The sequence below is a fragment of the Ovis canadensis genome, chromosome 6 (genome assembly GCF_042477335.2).
Source record: "Ovis canadensis isolate MfBH-ARS-UI-01 breed Bighorn chromosome 6, ARS-UI_OviCan_v2, whole genome shotgun sequence".
In the NCBI taxonomy this organism is placed as follows: Eukaryota; Metazoa; Chordata; class Mammalia; order Artiodactyla; family Bovidae; genus Ovis; species Ovis canadensis.
In genome coordinates, this window is record NC_091250.1 from 114,889,691 (window position 1) to 114,907,336 (window position 17,646).

Sequence of the window (17,646 nt, forward strand, 5' to 3'; positions counted from 1 at the left end):
TTTGCCCCTTCTTAGTGGTGGTGCGGGGCGGGGGGTGAGGGGGTGGGAGGTAAGGGGTTGTGATACCCACCAGAAGAAAGGTGCAAAGGCCGAATATTTACATTCTTCGCTGGGGGATTCTCCTTCCTTCCGCTCCTAGGTTCCGCTACACCTTAGGCCCGGCAGCCTCCTTGGCAGTATTTTCGATCAACCCTCTGAATTCAGTTTTTCTTGCCCTCCCCGTTTTTACAGCTTGAAATAACACCCGAAAGAGACTGCTGTGAGATTTTTGGTCTCATTCAGTGACGACCTGGAAATCCCGGGGAGCCTGATTTTCTCATCTACTACACAGTCTCAACATCCCTTCTCCGGCTTATTCTTAAAAACTGATCAGGTTTCTAAAAGGCTTGAACCGCAGTGAAGTCAATACCCCTCCACGGTTGTTCGAAGGAGGGCCAGCCAGACAGCGGTGCGGGGACTGAATTCCCTGGCAGCGCGCGTCCGCGGGGTGAAGCCAGCGCGGGCCCGGCGTTCTTCTGCGGTTTCCGTGCCTTGAGTCGGGGGTGAAAGGAGAGGGGAGCTGTGGTCGGAATTTTGCCCCAGGATGGGAGCGACCCTGGGCGGAAGGATTTCTGTGCCAGGGCCGCGGCTGCTGAGCGAGGTGAGCGGTCAGTGAAAAGCTTTCCGCTCCCGAGATGGGCTAGGTCTCTCCCCAGCGGCTCAGCAGTAGAGGGAGGTGATGGGGGGCGGGGGGAGAAGGAGGTGTGGGAGACCTGGAAGCTGAGGAACCGAGGCGTTCCCCTCCTCGCCCCTCCGCCTTGAAAGCCCGGCCGAGAGGTCGTTTTATACCCAAATAGGACCTTCTCAAGCGTCCCGGACCCATCGGTAGTCCATTCTGGGCTTAAGAAAAGGCTAACGTTTTGCAGATGAAAATTCTGCTCCCAAAGGGTCCTCCGCCGAGAGTGCTGAGAGGCGGGGCGCGGCGAAGGCGGGAGGCCGCTCGGGGAGGCTGCGGCGCTTTCCGCGTGGATCCCGCCTGGAGGCTCCCCGTTGGGTGGCGGAGGAGGTGGGGCCAGGGCAGGACGCAGAAATAGGGACTCCCGGCGTCCGCGCGCAGCCCGCCGGCGGTGCAGTCCTCGGCCGGGCGCCAGGTCCGCGGCGGCGCGGTGCGGTGCGCCTCGGGATCCTCGTCCCGGAGGGCCTCCGTGAGTCACCGCTGGAGTTGTCGCAATCGCCACCCAGCGGAAATCGGACCAGGGCTGGAGCCGGTTCCCCGCCGCGCTCGCGTGTCTCCGCGCTCGCTCCCAGGTCTGCGCTCCAGGCGACGGCTTCGGCGGGGGGCCTGGGCCTCTGGCTCAGAGAGAGTTAATCGGCCGCGGCGAGGAGGAGCCCGAAGAGTAAGGAAGGAAATTGCTGTCCTTCTGAAAGTTTTTTTTTTTTTTTTTCTCCTTCTTCTTTTTACCCTCGCAGAGGTGAGTGCCGGGAGGCGGCGGCGTTGACTCCCGGGAGCCGGGCTCCGCGCTGCTGCTCCCGGAGTTGCCTTCGGACTACCTGGAGACAGGGACGGCCATCGCACTCGGACCTCCTCCGGGGACCCCCGTCGGGGTGCGCCGAGCCATGGATGGCACGGAGCTGGCCGGGCAGATCCTTTACACCTGGCTGACTCTGGTGTTCGGCCTCATACTCCTGCCTTCGGCCTTTGGGGTGTCTTTGGGCATCTCTGAGATCTACATGAAGATCCTGGTGAAAACTTTAGAGGTGAGTCCGTGGAGCGATGCTGCGCTTCCTCCTCGGAGGGCTTTGGCGGGGGCGGGGAGGGGAACCCGGGGCGATGGGGAACAAGGTTAGAGCTGAGAGCCGAGGAGACTCCAGGAGACCAGGAGGAAGGTCAGTGGTCTGGAAGGAGGTGCGTTTTAGTTTATCCTCGGCCGTATCCCGGCTTCTCCTGCAGAGTTGGAGGGATTCTGAGACCACTGGACCACCTTGTTGCTGTGGTTGGAGGTAGAAAGACCCCCACTCCCTGTTATTATGATGATGATTTTTACTCATCTCAATAACAACGCTTCCCTAGTAACTCAGACGGTTAAAGCGTCTGCCTGCAATGAGAAGACCTGGGTTCGATCCCTGGGTCGGGAAGATCCCCTGGACAAGGAAATGGCAACCCACTCCAGTGTTCTTGCCTGGTGAATTCCATGGACTGTAGCTTACCAGGCTGCAGGCTACAGTCCATGGGATCGCGAAGAGTCGGACACGACTGAGCGACTTCACTTCACTTCAATAACAACGCGACCGCCTTTTTTATCACCGGTGTTTCTTTATGTTCTTTAAGCGAGGCAGCCACCACCTCATTCTCCTTAGTTTGTACAACCTCAGGTTTCAGAGGTCCTTCTGTGGACTAAGGTTTCCCGTCTAGAAAGGCATCAAGTTTATGCCCCAGATAAGAATGGATGGTAGAAAGAAATCTGATTATATTTTAGGAGTCATGGAAATTTAATCTAACCAATAGCACTTGACATGTCACTGAAAATCTATGTTTTCTTTGACTTCAGCTCTCCCTACCCTCCTGTTTTCCAAATTTTGCAAAGAAAGGTGTTAGATGGGAGTGGCCCTGATGAAACAACTGTAACTTGCCCTTCATACAGGGTTTTATTAAGTCATGGAGGGTTCCCTGTGGACTCTCATCAGATGTAGGGAGAGCAAATGTTATCCCCCCCTTTACAGGTAAGGACACTGAAACTCTGAGAAGTTCAGTGGTTTGCTTGGATCAAGCAGTGGAGACAGTAGTCTAACTGAAGTGAGGGCCTGTAGCCTAAACGTTAATAGTGCAAACTCTGGGTACAGATTTGCTTTGACTTGGTACCAAAATCCCAGCTCTGCTTCTCAACAGGGAACTCACCTACTTCTTATGCTTCATGTTCCTTATCTATAAGATAGTAGTAATGATAAGAACTACTTCCATAGGGTTGTTAAGTGAGTTGAGTGAGTTAAAATATGTCAAGCACTTCAGATTGGTATCTGGACATGTTAGGTGCTGTGTAATGTTTGCTGCTATTAAAAGAATAATATTGTTGGGACTTGCCTGGTGGTCCAGTGGTTAAGACTATATGCTTCCACTGCAAGAGACACAGGTTCTATCCCTGAGGATCTTACATGCTTGTTTCTCTAGCTGCTACAGAAGGAAGCTTCTAATGTGCCTACATGCCTGCTCAGTGGTGTGCAACTCTTTGTGACTCCATGGACTGTAGCTTGTCCATGTGGTTTCCCAGGCAAGAATACTGAGTGGCTTGTCATTTCCTCTTCCAGGGGATCTTCCCGACCCAGGGATCAAACCTGAGTCTTCTGTGTCTCCTGCATTGACAGGTGGATTCTTTACAGTACCTTCTTACACGGGTTCTCATTTTTCTGCCCTTATTCTCTGTCTGCCCACGGCTTGGCTTTATTTGCTCTTCTCCCTCAGCCAGGAGAGTGGCTTTCAGATACACATTTCTAATCTTTTATGTCCTACCTGGAGATTACCTGTTGATCATCCACCAGCTGCTGCTGCTGCTAAGTCGCTTCAGTTGTGTCTGACTCTGTGTGACCCCACAGATGGCAGCCCAGCAGGCTCCGCCGTACCTCGGATTCTCCAGGCGAGAACACTGGAGTGGGTTGCTATTTCCTTCTCCAATGCATGAAAGTGAAAAGTGAAAGTCAAGTCACTCAGTCGTGTCGACTCTTAGTGAGCCCATGGACTGCAGCCCACCAGGCTCCTGGGTCCATGGGATTGTCCAGGCAAGAGTACTGAAGTGGGGCGCCATTGCCTTCTCCCCAACCACCAACTAATCTCCTGCAAATCTCTTCTACCTACTCATCTGTTTTATCGCACATTTTTGTTGCACTTTATGGTTGATTTTCTGTCTAGTTTTTAAGTTATATTTGACTATTCATCAGTCCTCATGTTTTAAAAGTTCTGTTTTTTCTACTTGGGAGATATTTCAGTCTCAAACCTTCCTTGTTGACGTCACACTTTGGACATGGTCACGAATGGTCACACATAAATTTCTAGAGATGTGAATTTCCTAGCTGCCTCTTGCCTTAGATCATCTCCCTGTAGCAGATGATTATTTTCAGCTGGTGTTCACTCTTAGAACTCTGAAATGACCGAACTGTTCTCCCACATAGTAATATCTTTTGGAACCGACACTCCAAGTGAGAATAGAGTAAATCGCACACTCTGTCTTCCCAGGTGCTGACTCCTGAATGCTTGCGTAAGTCAGGTACAGCTAAAGAGACGTCAAGGAGCCTGGCCTGCCCTTCCCTGTAGCGTGCGTGGGTGCTTGTATTCTCAGTAGTATCTGACTCTTTGTGACCTCATAGACTGTAGCCTGCCAGACTCCTCTGTCCATGTGGTTTTTCAAGCAAGAATACTGGAGTGGGTTGCTATTTCCTCCTCTAGGTGATCTTCCCAACCCAGGGACTGAACACAATTCTTGGATTCTTTATACCACTGAGTCACCGGGGAAGCCCTCTAGTTGCTGTTAGCTTGGCAAATAAATTCTACACTTTGAAGAGATACCTCCAGTCCCGGATCTGACTTTCAGTGTGGCAGGACCTCAAGTTTTAATTTTTGTCCATCTAGATTTGAAGAGATTTCAGAGATGTACTCCTTGTTAGTGGAACTCAGGAATGCCAGTTTTCTTTTCCTGTATTTGCGTTGGGTCTTTCTTGCAGCTGCTGGGTCTTTGTTGCAGTAGGTGGGCTCTTCTTCAGTTGCAGCATGTGAGTGAGTGAAGTCGCTCAGTCGTGTCTGACTCTTTGCGACCCCGTGGACTGTAGCCTACCTAACAGGCTCCTCCCTCCATGGGATTCTCCAGGCAAGAGTACTGGAGTGGGTTGCCCTTTCCTTCTCCAGGTGATCTTCCCTACCCAGGGATCGAACCTGGGTCTCCCACATTCCAGGCAGATGCTTTAACCTTTGAGCCACCAGGGAAGGTTTCTCTTATTGTGGAGTATGGGCCCTACTGTGCACCCGTTCAGTAGTTGCAGTGCACAGGCTTAGAATTAATTTAATTCTAAATTAATTGAGAACTAGTTGAGTTCTCAATTGACTAATTGAGGGCCCTGGGCCATCAGGGAAGCCCAGGACTGGATCTGGTGTTTGAAAGACATTTGTTAGGCAGAGGTTGGTATAGTGGATTGTTTTTCTGCCAACTATGGGAATAATTCCCTTAAAGATTGTGCTGATTGTTTAATATTAAAACATTTTTACATTTGGACAAATACCCTACTCTTTGTTAAAGTCCATTCAAGGTCCAGACCTTCTGTTGCTCATTATTCCTTAGTATATTCTCAACTGACTCCGGGGTTTCTTTCTTTTACTTTCCAGTCCCAAGAATATGTGGCTTCCCAGGTGGCCCTGTGGTAAAGAATCTGTCTGCCAATGCAGGAGACTTGAGAAGCTTGGGTTCAGTTCCTCGGTTAGGAAGGTCCCCTGGAGAACGAAATGGCAACCCATTCCAGTATTCTTGCCTGGAAAATTCCATGGAGAGAGGAGCCTGGCTGGCTATATACGTAGTTCTTTGGGTCCCAAAGAGTTGAACATAGAGACTGAGTGCACACACAGCCCTAGTAATACTGTTTGGACTCTTTAAAAAAATATATTAATTTAATTTAATTAATTAAAAAAAATTTAATTGGCTGTGAGGGGTCTTAGCTGTGGCATGTGAGATCTTTGGTTTTTGTTGCAGCATGTGGGATCTTTTATTAATAGTTTCGGCACGTGAACTCTTAGTTGCTGGGTGTGGGATGTAGTTCCCCAACCAGGGATTGAACCTGGGCCCCCTGCATTGGGAGCTTGGAGTCTCAACCACTGGACCACCAGGGAAATCCCTCTTTGGACTCTTTAATTAGAATTGAATATTTTCTCAGGTTTCCTTGGTTACAGTTTACATACCATTTTAAAAGATTTTTTAGCTTAATACATTGTGTGTTTACTTTGATAAGTTTTCTTGACAATGGGTAGCTTTTTTGTGACCATAAACTCAAATTCTGGAAGTTGCAGTGTGAGGGGGTAATCTTCAGAAGAGCTGACTATGAAAACAACTAGTTGTCAAATAACTCAGCCAGCTGAGGACTCTTCTTAGCTTTCCAGTTCAGGTAATAATTATTTATTAAGTACCTGCTGAATGCTGCCTTCTGCATTGCTGAATATCTTTATGTGTCTTGAAAAACAGGGCTTGAATTCTTATCATAGAGTAAGTGAGTGATTCTCTAAACCAGTGATTTTCTTCACTTCTGTTTGTTTTTTTGTAGTTTTTATTTTTATTTACTTATATATTTGGTTTTGCCAGGGCTAAGTCATGGCATGCAAACTCCCAGGCCCCCTCTATTGGGAGCGCAGAGTCAGCCATTGGACCACCAGAGAAGTCCCTTTAAACCAGTGATTTTCTAGGGGTATATAGTAATGTTTAGGAAGTAGATGTGTCAATATTATGACTTTATATTGGAGAAAGTTGTTTTAGGAGTACAAACTATGAAAAGTAAAACTTCTGACTGAGGGAATGCATAGTCCATCTGTCTGGTAGGGTGTATTAATATATATTTAGATCTCTGGAAGAGACTATGAGTTTTTTATGTTTATCAAACAGGAGCATGGATTAAAGGTTGGATTATGCTGTTTTCAACCAGGAAGGGTTAATGATGCTTGTTATTAATTGGCCTAAGGACTGTTATTTGTTGGCCTGAAGTTCACAATTAGAGGGAAATAAAGAATGGAAAGAGAATATAGGATTAATGGAGAAAAAGATACAGGGGAGTGATACATAAATTGCTGAATCTAACCAGATATTGCAAGCAATCAGTTCAGTTCAGTTGCTCAGTCATGTCCGACTCTTTGCGACCCCATGAATCGCAGCACACCAGGCTTCTCTGTCCATCACCATCTCCCGGAGTTCACCCAGACCCACATCCATCGAGTCCGTGATGCCATCTAGCAAGCAATAGATAGATAAAAATAAATGTTAATGGACTTAATTTTCCCCTCAACTTTTGAAGAATAAGTTGGACACATGAACAGCTGCCTCCAAATTTCCGGCGTTGTAACCTTGGGCAGGTCATTCAAACATCTCCACCTTAGTTTCTTCCTGTGTATTTAGGAATATAGCTCACAGAGTTATTGTGCAGATTGAATGAGGAGAAGTGAATGAAAGCCCTTAATATACACTAGGTGCTCAAATCTTAGTGGAGTTTGGATTGGAACAGTCATTGGTTGTGTGTGTGTGTGTTGCTCTTATGTAGCCAAGAATTAATCTACCTTCAGATCTGATGGGTCAGCACACATATTCAGAGCAGACTACTCCTGCCTTGTATTTTAGTTAGTATTCTTTCCCTTACCGTCTCCTCCATTCACTGGTTATTTTTCTGGTCAATAATTTTCAGACGGTTAACACTTCTGTTGTTATAACACTCAGGTATTACCCCTGGTGTTGGAAATACAGTAAACCTTCTAGAAGGCCATGACTGTTAATGACAGAGTGCGCTTAGTTGCTCAGTTGTGTCTGACTCTTTGTGACCCACGGACTGTAGCTTGCCAGGCTCCTCTGTCCATAGGATTTCCCAAGCAAGAATAGTGGAGTGGGTTGCCATGCCCTCCTCCAGGGGATCTTTCCTACCCAGGGATCAAATCGGGGCTCCTGTGTCTCTTGCATTGCAGGCGGATTCTTTACCTGCTGAGCCATTAAGTGATAATAAAAGAAAACTACCAAAGCAATGTGCTTCTTACTTAACTTCATTCCACAGCACCTCTCTGGGATAGGGTGTGTTATTCCCACTGATAAACTGAGGAGAGAAGGTTCAGAGAGGTGAGTTGACTGGACAGTGGCATACAGCTGTCAGTGGTAGAATCAGCATTTAACTTGAATCTAGAGCCTGAGTTCGTACTCTGCCAAGAGACCGTTTTATTTTGCTACAGTTGATGGCCAGCCATTGAGTAGGCCTAACCTTTTGAAAGTAAAGCCCCTCAGTCGGGTCCAACTCTTTGCAATCCCATGGACTGTAGCCTACCAGGTTTCTCCATCCGTGGGATTTTCCAGGCAAGAGTACTGGAGTTGGTTGCTATTTGCTTCTCCAGGGGATCTTCCCAACCCAGGGATCGAACCCAGGTCTCTTGCATTGCAGGCAGACACTTTACCCTCTGAGCTACAATTTTGTTCATTTTTTCCTTCTTCCTTTCCCTCTCCTTAGTTAATTATTACGTGTCTTTTTAGCATGGAAACTGGAAGTTGAATTGCCTAGCTGATAGTGTCACGTTTTTGCAAATTTTGGCCCAAGCTTGAAACATTAGGCTTACCCATTTCTTTACTATGAATTGTGGACAGCTGCTTATTTTCTTTCAAGAGGATTTTGAAATTAAGTGAAATGACAACCTGACTGAAAGTTGTCAGGACTTCCCTGGTGGTCCAGTGCCTAAGACTGCTTGCTCCCAATGCAGGGGGCTAGGTTTGACCCCTGGTCAGAGGACTGGATTCCATGTGCCACAACTAAGACCAGACACCGCTAAACAATTAATTAGTCATTAAAAGCAAAGGCAAAAAAATGTGCTTGTCTTGAACACAGTAACTGTGTTTTGGAGGACAGACTTTGGAGCTAGCATTTTAGGAGAGGGGCTTTGTTCTAAACCTCGGGTGATGACAGACATGGAGCACATCATGCTGTTGGAGCAGAGTACCCATATTAGTTTGTTACTGTAGCAGAATCCCATAAACTCCGCAGCTTAAACCATGGAAATTTATTCCCTCACGGTTCTGGAAGCTAGAAGTCCAAGATCAAGGTGTCAGCAGGTTTGATTTCTCCTGAGGCCTCTCTCCTGGGCTTGTAGATGGTGCCGTCTTGTAGGTAGTGACCTGGATGGTCTGTCTTGTGTATACGTGTCCCTAGTTCCCCCTGTTTGTATAAGGATACCAGTCATACTGGATTAGGGCTTCATCCTAAGGGCTTCTTTTTAACTTAGTCACCTCTTTAAAGACTCAGTTTTCAAATACAGCCACATTTTGAGGTACTGGGGGTTAGGTACAAATTCATTTAACACATGAATTTGTACAGTTCAGCTCATAATAGTCATGCGATACCGATATTTTCCATCCTGTCAGCGTGAACTGATTGTCCTAGTCTAAGGTAATTCCCACTTATATAATACTCAAAAGCGCATGCCCACATTAAAAAAAAAGCTCCAAGATAAGGATGAATGTTTATTTACAAAATTTTATCTTAATCATATCTTTAGTCTACTTAACCAATGATAGGTACCAAGACTGTAAAGTGAAAAACCTTTCCGCAGTGGCGCAGCAGGAAAGAATCTTTCTGTAGTGCAGGAGACACATTGGAAACGTGGGTTCGATCTCCGGGTTGGAAAGAACCCTGAAGGAGGGCATGGCAACCTACTCTAGGATTCTTGCCTGGGAAGTCCCATGGGCAGAGGAGCTTGACAGGCTACAGTCTATGAGGTCACAAAGCATTGGACCTTGTGTGTGGTCACAAAGCACACACACACACACACACACACACACACACACACACACACGGAAATAAACCTTCACCTCTACTGAGACAAGATGGGAGCATAAAAGTCCAGAATTTGAGAATTCTTGCCTGAGATGAGCAAGGGGGAGAAAAGGACGAAACCAAATTAAGACTCTGAGCCTGTTATCATTTGCAACTTGCCACTTGAAGCCGGGAAGATTAGGCATCTATTTATAGGCTGTTTTCTAGGCACAAATGGCATGTTCCTGCTTTGCTGTTTGGGATGTGGTGCAAGGGTCCTGATACAGTCAGGTTATGCCCTACTTCTTGACCTTCATGTACATGTTTTAGGTTATTTATTCTCTAACACTTATTTTCTTATTTATTTTAAGGAAAAAAAAAAACCCTTTTATCCTTCTGCTTAATCCCTTCAAGCCCTGCAATAACTGAAGTGTGTTTTTTCATTTGTTTGTATTTTGCAAGGGGATTATGCTGGGTCTTTGTTGAGGTGCGCAGGATTCTCTTGTTTCCTGTGGACTCAGCAGTTGGAGTGCTCGAGCTCTCTAGTTATGGCATGCAGGCATAGTTACCCTGCAGCATGTGGGATCTTAATTCCCCAACCAGGGGTTGAACTGCACTGGAAGGTGAACTCGTAACCACTGGACGACCAGGAAAGTCCCAATAACTGAGGTTTTTGCCTTGACATGCTTAACAAATCCTGTCTTTTTGCCCCTTCAAAGGTGCTGAACTCTTAATTATAATTATTACAGTGACCTTCACTTCTTGTTTTGCTCTTCTCCTACCTCCCCGAGTCAGTTTAGGCACTGTTAGCTTCTAGAATTGTAATTATCTAGATGATATTTTAATTGATCCTTTCTCAACTGAAGATGGTAGCCATTGGGTCTTCTGGAATGCTGTCAAAAGAGTTCACTTGCTGCTCTTGAACTGTGATGTTAATGGTAGATGATTTGGGAAATATATTAAAAAAGTATAAAAAAGAAAAGAGCAAATCACACCTTGCTATATTTCTGGGAGTTAATTTTTTCTGTTCTTAAATTCTCTCAAAACTGGTTCCTCTTAATCATAATATTTTCTTTATCTTAGTAGGTAACTGACCTCATGGGCAGATTTTTTTTTTAAACTTTTGTTTCTTTGTTGTTTTTAAAATTTTTTATTGGTATATATATAGTTGCTTTACAATGTTGTGTTAGCTTCATATGTATAGCATAGTGAATCAGTTTTATATATATATATTTTTTCACATTTTTTAGATTCTTTTCCCAAAATAGGCCATTTACAGAGTATTGAGTAGAGTTCCCTGCGCTATACAGCAGGTCCTTGTTAGTTACTTATTTTATGTATAGCAGTGTGTATATGTCTTCACCAGTCTCCTCAGTGACTTCATGGATTCCTTTCCAGCTTTCCAAGTCTCGCAATAGTCCTGCTGCAAGCTTCTGTCTGATATAGGCAGTTAGGCATCTTGGAGAATGTCTCATCCTTAAATGCCTAATTTGTTATGAAAATAATACTCTTTGTGTCCTGTGTTTATGTCTTTACATGTATTAATCTCATTTAATCCTCATGGCAACCGTATGGGATAGGAACTATTATCCTCATTTAACAGATGAGGAAATTGAGGCTGAGAGGAATGAAGTAATTTTACACCCAGACAGAGTTGATGCTATAGTCTGTGCTCCTGTCCTACATACTTCCTGACCTTTTCAAGGAGTAATTTATTGGATACCAGGTGTGTGTGAGAGTTTTAATAAGGTAAACATGATCTTTTCCTCATTTTTATTTGGGAATTATTGGTAACTAATGTAAGAGTATACCTGGGACTTGGAATGCTATTATATCAGAGATTCAGTGGGGTATCTCTTCAATTCAGATAGCATGAGGGCTTAATGATTAATTTCATGTTATTTAAGCATGGTTTAAATATGTTGTGTCCTGTCTGTGGCACATTTTACATTCATAACTTCTTGTGTTTTCAACAGTGGGCCACATTACGAATTGAAACAGGAGTTGCAAAGCAATCAGCCCTTAAAAACTCAGCTTCTGTCGGTAAGTCTCCCTTTTCATTATGATGGTTAAAATATCCAGATTGGGTGGATATGTTTCTACACAACTTGAATTTGAAATATACCCAAAATAGTGCATGTTCTGGGCCTTGGATTGTTCATAATTCTGTCCTTTATGCAAAATAGCAGCCTTCTGAGTTCTGGATGACTTTTTACTGTAGTCATACCATGCTGGTTCATCTGTGTGTTCTTACAGGGTATTTCTAAAGGTATGCATTTAAAAGTGGTTGCCCATGGTATTTAAATGGTCTTAAGAAAAAGAAGAGGGGGGCTAATTGGACTATCTGGGGTTAAGTTAAACCTATGTTTGAGATTTCATTAGCACTTTATTCTAACTTTGGTTCTCAAAGTATGTTCCTTAAAATATTATTTCCTGCTAAAACCCAATTAGTAATTCATGAAAAAAAAAACCTCCCTTGTGATATAAGCTTGGGAGTCACCACATGCTACTAATAATGTCTAGTAATAAAGGCTCAGAAAATTCCGTAGTAAAGACACACTGCCTTAGTTTTTGTTAGAAGTGAGTTACCAAATCAAGCGAGCTGACCAGTCCTTGCTTCTGTTTGTGTGTTTTTCCTTTGTCCCAAAAACCCCTTTCATGTGAGTTAAGAATTTTAAGAATTTTTTAAGACACGGGGTTCATAGGGGAGTAGAATTCTGTGGAAGCAATGGCAATGAAATTACGAAGAAATAAATCCTTGATTTAATTAAAAGAATTAGCCTGTATGTGTTTCCCAAAAATAATGTATAGAAACAATATTGTGCTCATCTGATTTAGGGTTCAACATGGTCAAAATGTCAAACACTTCACTAGATGGAATGGGATTTGTCTTCAATTCCATGGAATTTGTCTTCTGAAGGCTTGTCTAAGGAATTGTAGAAATTATAGTGCATTTTGGAAATAAAGAATTTGAAGGAACATATCTGTGCATTTTTGTATAATTAGATTGCTGTGTTCTAATGATTGAAGCAACTAGTGAGCTTTGCGTTGTCTATGTAAACACCAAAGGATTAGCACCGATAACATTTTTACCAAGATTGGGTATTTCCGGCTATACTTGATCCTCTTTTTATTGCCGGATACCCTCTCTGATAGCGACTAAACGGCACTAAACGACCTACTAACTTTTTTTTTCTGGGTTCTCTTTAAATGTGTGTCCTGTGATTTAAGGAAAGAAGAAACTTTATTGCTAATATTTTGTTGCACTTGGTGAGATGTTGGGCTGTTGTTGACCTTGGATGAAATTCTCTGGGACCCTATAGATTGGGGTGGTGGCGGCACATATCTTGGGCCATGAATTTAAAAGAGCACGAAGTGTTTCAGTTTGGTAGTTAAGAAGATGAAAGTCACTAGGTAAGGGTGTTTGCAGCATTGTTTTAGTTTTGTAAAAATTATTTGGTTTTGGCCTTATTGCAGCAGCCTCTCTAGTTGAGGCACACAGGCTTAGTTGTCCCAAGGCATGTGAGGTCTTAGTTCCCGGGCCAGGGTGTCGAACCCGAGTCCCCTGCGTTGGAAGGCAGATTTTCAACCCCTGGGCCGCCAGGGAACTCCCTGTTTTAGTTTTTTCAGCCTAACGGGAATGAATATTTCCACTTGGATTTATTTATTTTTGTCATGCTCTTTTCTGACTTTGGTCTTTGCCTTTTCCTGGGTACCTCCAGGAGACAGTGGGAGTGAGCAGGAGGGGAAAATACACATCACAATGGTTGAGAGTCATCTGTTGACTCTTTTGATGTCATCAAACACTTTTGATGTCTACGAAATTTATCCTGTTTCCTTCAGAGTGGCTGCTCTTCCTTTTCAGCCTGTGCAGTTAGGAATTGACTATTGCAGAGACCAAGCATTTGTTGCCAGTGAGGTTGACAATGGATCCATAGGTGATTAAGACACGGTTCCTGTGGGGAGACGGGCATCCGACAGCCCACTGCAAGAAATGCTAAAATAGCTGCATAAGCAGAGGATGATGTGAGATCTCATGTAGGCTCTGCCATGTGCTGCTTTCATCTCTGTTAATCCCACAACTGTGCTTGGTATGCCCCTCTCCTCCTGACTTATGTCCTGCTTGGGTCGCCTGGTGGCAGGGTGTGTCACCTGTGGATACATTCTGGTGCTTGGAGTCAGCTGGGAGGTAGTGTCACAGTCCTAGACAGAGGCAGAGGGTGATGAAACCTTGAGCACTTGTGTATCTGGCTGGTGCAATCTCCTGCCTTTGGAGCATCCTGTCTCTGTCCCACAGCCAACTAGAGCACAAGTCAGGGTTGAGCCGGGCAGAGTTTAGGCAAGGGTCACTGGCAGGCCACAGCCCGGGGGTGCGGGTATGATTTTGAGATGTCCGAATGATGTGGTGCTGATGAAAGGTTTGGGGAACCGAGAGGAAGAGATGAGCTAAATAGGGATGAGAGTTATATTTATTTTCTGCATCCAAAAATTCTCTCTGCCTCTCTTACTTGGTGAAACACATTTTTGGAAACATTTTTCAAGTCTCCCTCTCCATTTAAACCCCTCTTGTACTGTATTGGGTTGGCCACAAAACTTCTTTAGGGTTTTCTGTACCGGCTTATGGAAAAAACACGAATGAACTTTTTGGCCACCCCAATATTTTTTCTGTGCCTTTGTTGAAGAAGCTGATTGAAAGCTGAACTTTGGGAAGTGTTATCTTTGTGCTTAAATACTTCATTGCCGTCCTTGACTGTACTCTACTATGACTTTTATTAAAACACTGTCTTAACTCATTGAGCTTTAAATATAATCATGAAGAGGCTCTTTAAGAAGCTCTAACGTTGTACATTCCTCCTCTAGGTTAGGGTTAGTGTTAAAACGGTGGTGAATGTAAATTTTCTCCTCCCTTCAAGTAACTATGTTATAAAGGAAGCATTCATCTTAAGTGGAGAGTGCAGAGTTGCCCTCTAACCTAGTTTTTCTGCCCTGAGAGCCGATGTGCTGGAAGGTAAAATAAGAAAAGAGTCTTGGTTTCTTTGCATCAGCTGTGCTCTAGCCGTAGGACACATGCATCTCCTTGGAACCCTGGAACATGATTTTCAACAACTTATTTTACTCTGTTGTAAATAGTGGAAGGGACCTTTGGACTATAAGAAGCCACTCGCCTCTTTCTTTGGGTATCTGATTTCCAGGATTTAGACTGTCAGACCTGAATGAGTCAGTAACTGTGATTGTCACTGAAATGAATGTCGTTAATTATGTCATTTTCGTGACTCAAGATAAATTCCACTGTAATTGCCTTGTGGTGCTAGGACACCGTGATGATTACCAACTGAATGTTGACAGGCAGGAATTAAGGGCCTGCAGTTGCCCTTACCTGGGGAGTGAGTCACAAACAGTACACGTAGAGGCTGTGGCTCTTACCTGCTGGTGTTCCCTCGTATGTGTTGCTGGCCTTGTTCTCTGGTGTGCGTGTTGCTGGCCTGACTCAGCATTATCGTCAGTGGGGAAACACACTTGCCTCCTCCGGCCCTCCACCTTGCTCTGTTCCAGCAAGGATTTGGGGTCACGTGGCTTACCGTTAATTAAGCCCCTGGGCTAAACTTTTCCTCTCTCCGACATCTCTTGCCCCTCAGCACCCCAACTCCACCTCTCCCTTCTCCCAGACATACACAAAGGACAAGATAATGTGGTGAAGCTTCTGATGGACCTGTTCAAGGAGAATTCAGCCCGACTAATGTCTCCCACTAATTTCATTCACATTTGGAATTCTTTTGTGAGAACTGACTAACCATATTGATACCAGTACAACACTATTATTATTAGTAATTGTTGTTGCTATTTCATTGCTCAGTTGTGTCCAACTCTATGTGACCCCGTGGACTGTAACCCACCAGGCTCCTCTATCCATAGGATTTCCCAGGCAAGAATACTGGAGTGGGTTACCATTTCGTTCTCGAGGGGATCTTCCTGACCCAGGGATTGAACCCGGGGTCTCCTGCCTGGCAGGTGGATTCTTTACCACTGAGCCACCTGGGAAGCCCTGTAATTCCATTTATATAAATCAACCAGGAGAGATGAATCCACAGACACAGAATACAGTCAGGGGGTAGGGTGGGGGGTAAGGAGTGACTGCTTCACGGGTTCAAGTCTCCCTTGGTGGGAATGAAAATGTTCTGGAACCAGATAGAGGGGCAGCTGCACACTGTGAATGAGTTAAATACCACTGAATTAGACACTTGAAGATAGTGAATTTGGTGTTAGATAAATTTCACCTCAATTTTTTTTTTCTTCTTGCCATACCACAAGGCACATGGGATTCTTTACTGCTGAGCTATAATGACAACTTAGTTTAGCGACACTTTGGAGGACAATTTGGCAAATGGCAACCCACTCCAGTGTTCTTGCCTGGAGAATCCCAGGGATGGGGGAGGCTGGTGGGCTGCCGTCTGTGGGGTCGCACAGAGTCGAACATGACTGAAGCGACTTAGCAGCAGCAGCAAAGTTGAAGACCTACTTATTACTCGTTAACTTCTTGATTCCTGTGATAGCGAACCTATCCAAACTCAGCATGTACGTGTTAGGAGGCATATTATGAGTGCATAGAAACGTGGAAATGTGGAGGTGACCCACTTACTCCTGAGGAGGGAAGATTATGTAAGCTGCTTTATTTATACTGTATGGCAATCAAAATGAATTAACTGGATTTATATGAAGAAAACAAAATAGACAAATCTCAAACAACGTTGAGAGAAAATAAATGTACAGTATAATAATATTCATTTAAAATTGAATACCTTAAACAGATATAAGTTTAAGTACCTTAAACTATTTATTTATGTAGATGTATGTCGATTAGTAATAAAATACTTATGGAAATGATACATCAGCTAGAAGGAAGGTCAGATGGAGAAGTGGGCTTTAACTGTACCTATAATTTTTTCTTTAAAAAATAGCTGAAGCAGATAGGCCAGTGGGTTTCTTTTCTTTGTTGAGCTCGTATGTTTTGGTTAAACTTGTATTTTAAACATAAATGTTAAGAAAACCAATCAAATAGGTTATTAATATCAATAGTCATTCAGCTAGAGTCTGTAGTCTGATGAACGGAACTAGTTTCATGTGAAGAGAAAACAGAAACTTATCTCAGGGGTGTGACTGAAGGATTCAGGCTCCAAAATTCACCTCTAGTCAGTATGCCCTGTGCCTGGGATTTAAGCTTAAACCTGTGGAACAGAGGCGCTAGTAGCTGAGTTAGAGCTGAGTTTCACAACCTTAGTACTACTGACATTTTGTTGGTGTTCAGTCGCTCAGTCGTGTCCGACTTGTCGTGACCCCATGGACTACTGCCCACCAGGCTCTTCCGTCCATGGGATTCTCCAGGCAAGAGTACTGGAGTGGGTGGCCATTTCTTCCTCCAGGGGATCTTCCCGACCCAGGAATCGAACCAGGGTCTCCTGCATTGTGGGCAGATTCTTTACCAACAGAGCCATCAGGGAAGCCCCAGACGAAGGCTCTGCCCTCTCTGAAGCTGAATCATTGCTTGTTACAGGGAGCGGTCCTGCATATGGTTCCGGGTCTCTGTGGCAGTAACACATTGTTAATGTGACAACCGGATATTGCCCACTGTCCCCCTGGGGGCAAAATCCTCCCTTTCTCCCCCACCCCGCCTTCCACTTCTCTTAGTGAATAATATGTTAACCTATTGGTACCCACTCTCATTGAAATAATTTATTTAGTTTTCTAACCAGTAGCCCCTCGAAGGAGCAGAACTTGATTTCTCCAGTTTGTGGCGACTGGTTTGGGGGGAGATGGAGCTCGAGGTAAGGCATGAAAACCACAGGGTTAGTGGGGTCACTGGATGGTGGGAGAGGAGGCGGCAGGTTCTTCAAGGAGAGGGAGAGACGAGTGGAGGGAATCTTCCTTCAAAGTTCACCTCGTCTTCCGATGAAAATAGACTTCCTCTTTTAGAGGAATCTTTACTCACTTACCTCTGAACACAGATGACTATGCATGTAATTCTGGCCAACAGTGAGTAAGCAGGATGGAGTGGTTCTGGCAGGAAAGAGAAGACGTCAGAGCAGACTAATCGTCTTAACTGCATGGTGAGGGATGGGTGGAAAAAGAGCAATTTGAGCCACAGAGAGGAAGGCT

The 17,646-nt window shown here is 44.7% G+C and overlaps 1 protein-coding gene and 1 non-coding gene across 5 annotated transcripts in view; one reads left to right on the plus strand and one right to left on the minus strand.

Moving 5' to 3' along the window:
- The first annotated feature begins 421 nt into the window (after positions 1-421).
- GPAT3 (glycerol-3-phosphate acyltransferase 3) overlaps positions 422-17,646 on the plus strand; it is a 63,712-nt gene continuing 46,487 nt past the window's right edge. Inside the window, exons 1-3 of one of the 4 annotated variants that reach the window (XM_069594585.1) lie at positions 422-640; positions 1,450-1,737; positions 11,472-11,538. In XM_069594585.1, the coding sequence (XP_069450686.1) occupies positions 1,597-1,737; positions 11,472-11,538 (208 nt within the window). In that variant the 5' untranslated portion in view covers positions 422-640; positions 1,450-1,596. Of the gene's footprint in view, positions 641-689; positions 1,288-1,449; positions 1,738-11,471; positions 11,539-17,646 lie in introns of those variants that run through there. The other 3 variants (XM_069594588.1, XM_069594584.1, XM_069594586.1) reach the window with 3 other exon arrangements.
- On the minus strand, positions 4,877-4,948 carry TRNAS-GGA (transfer RNA serine (anticodon GGA)). The gene has a single exon. It is a non-coding gene; the product is annotated as a tRNA-Ser (tRNA).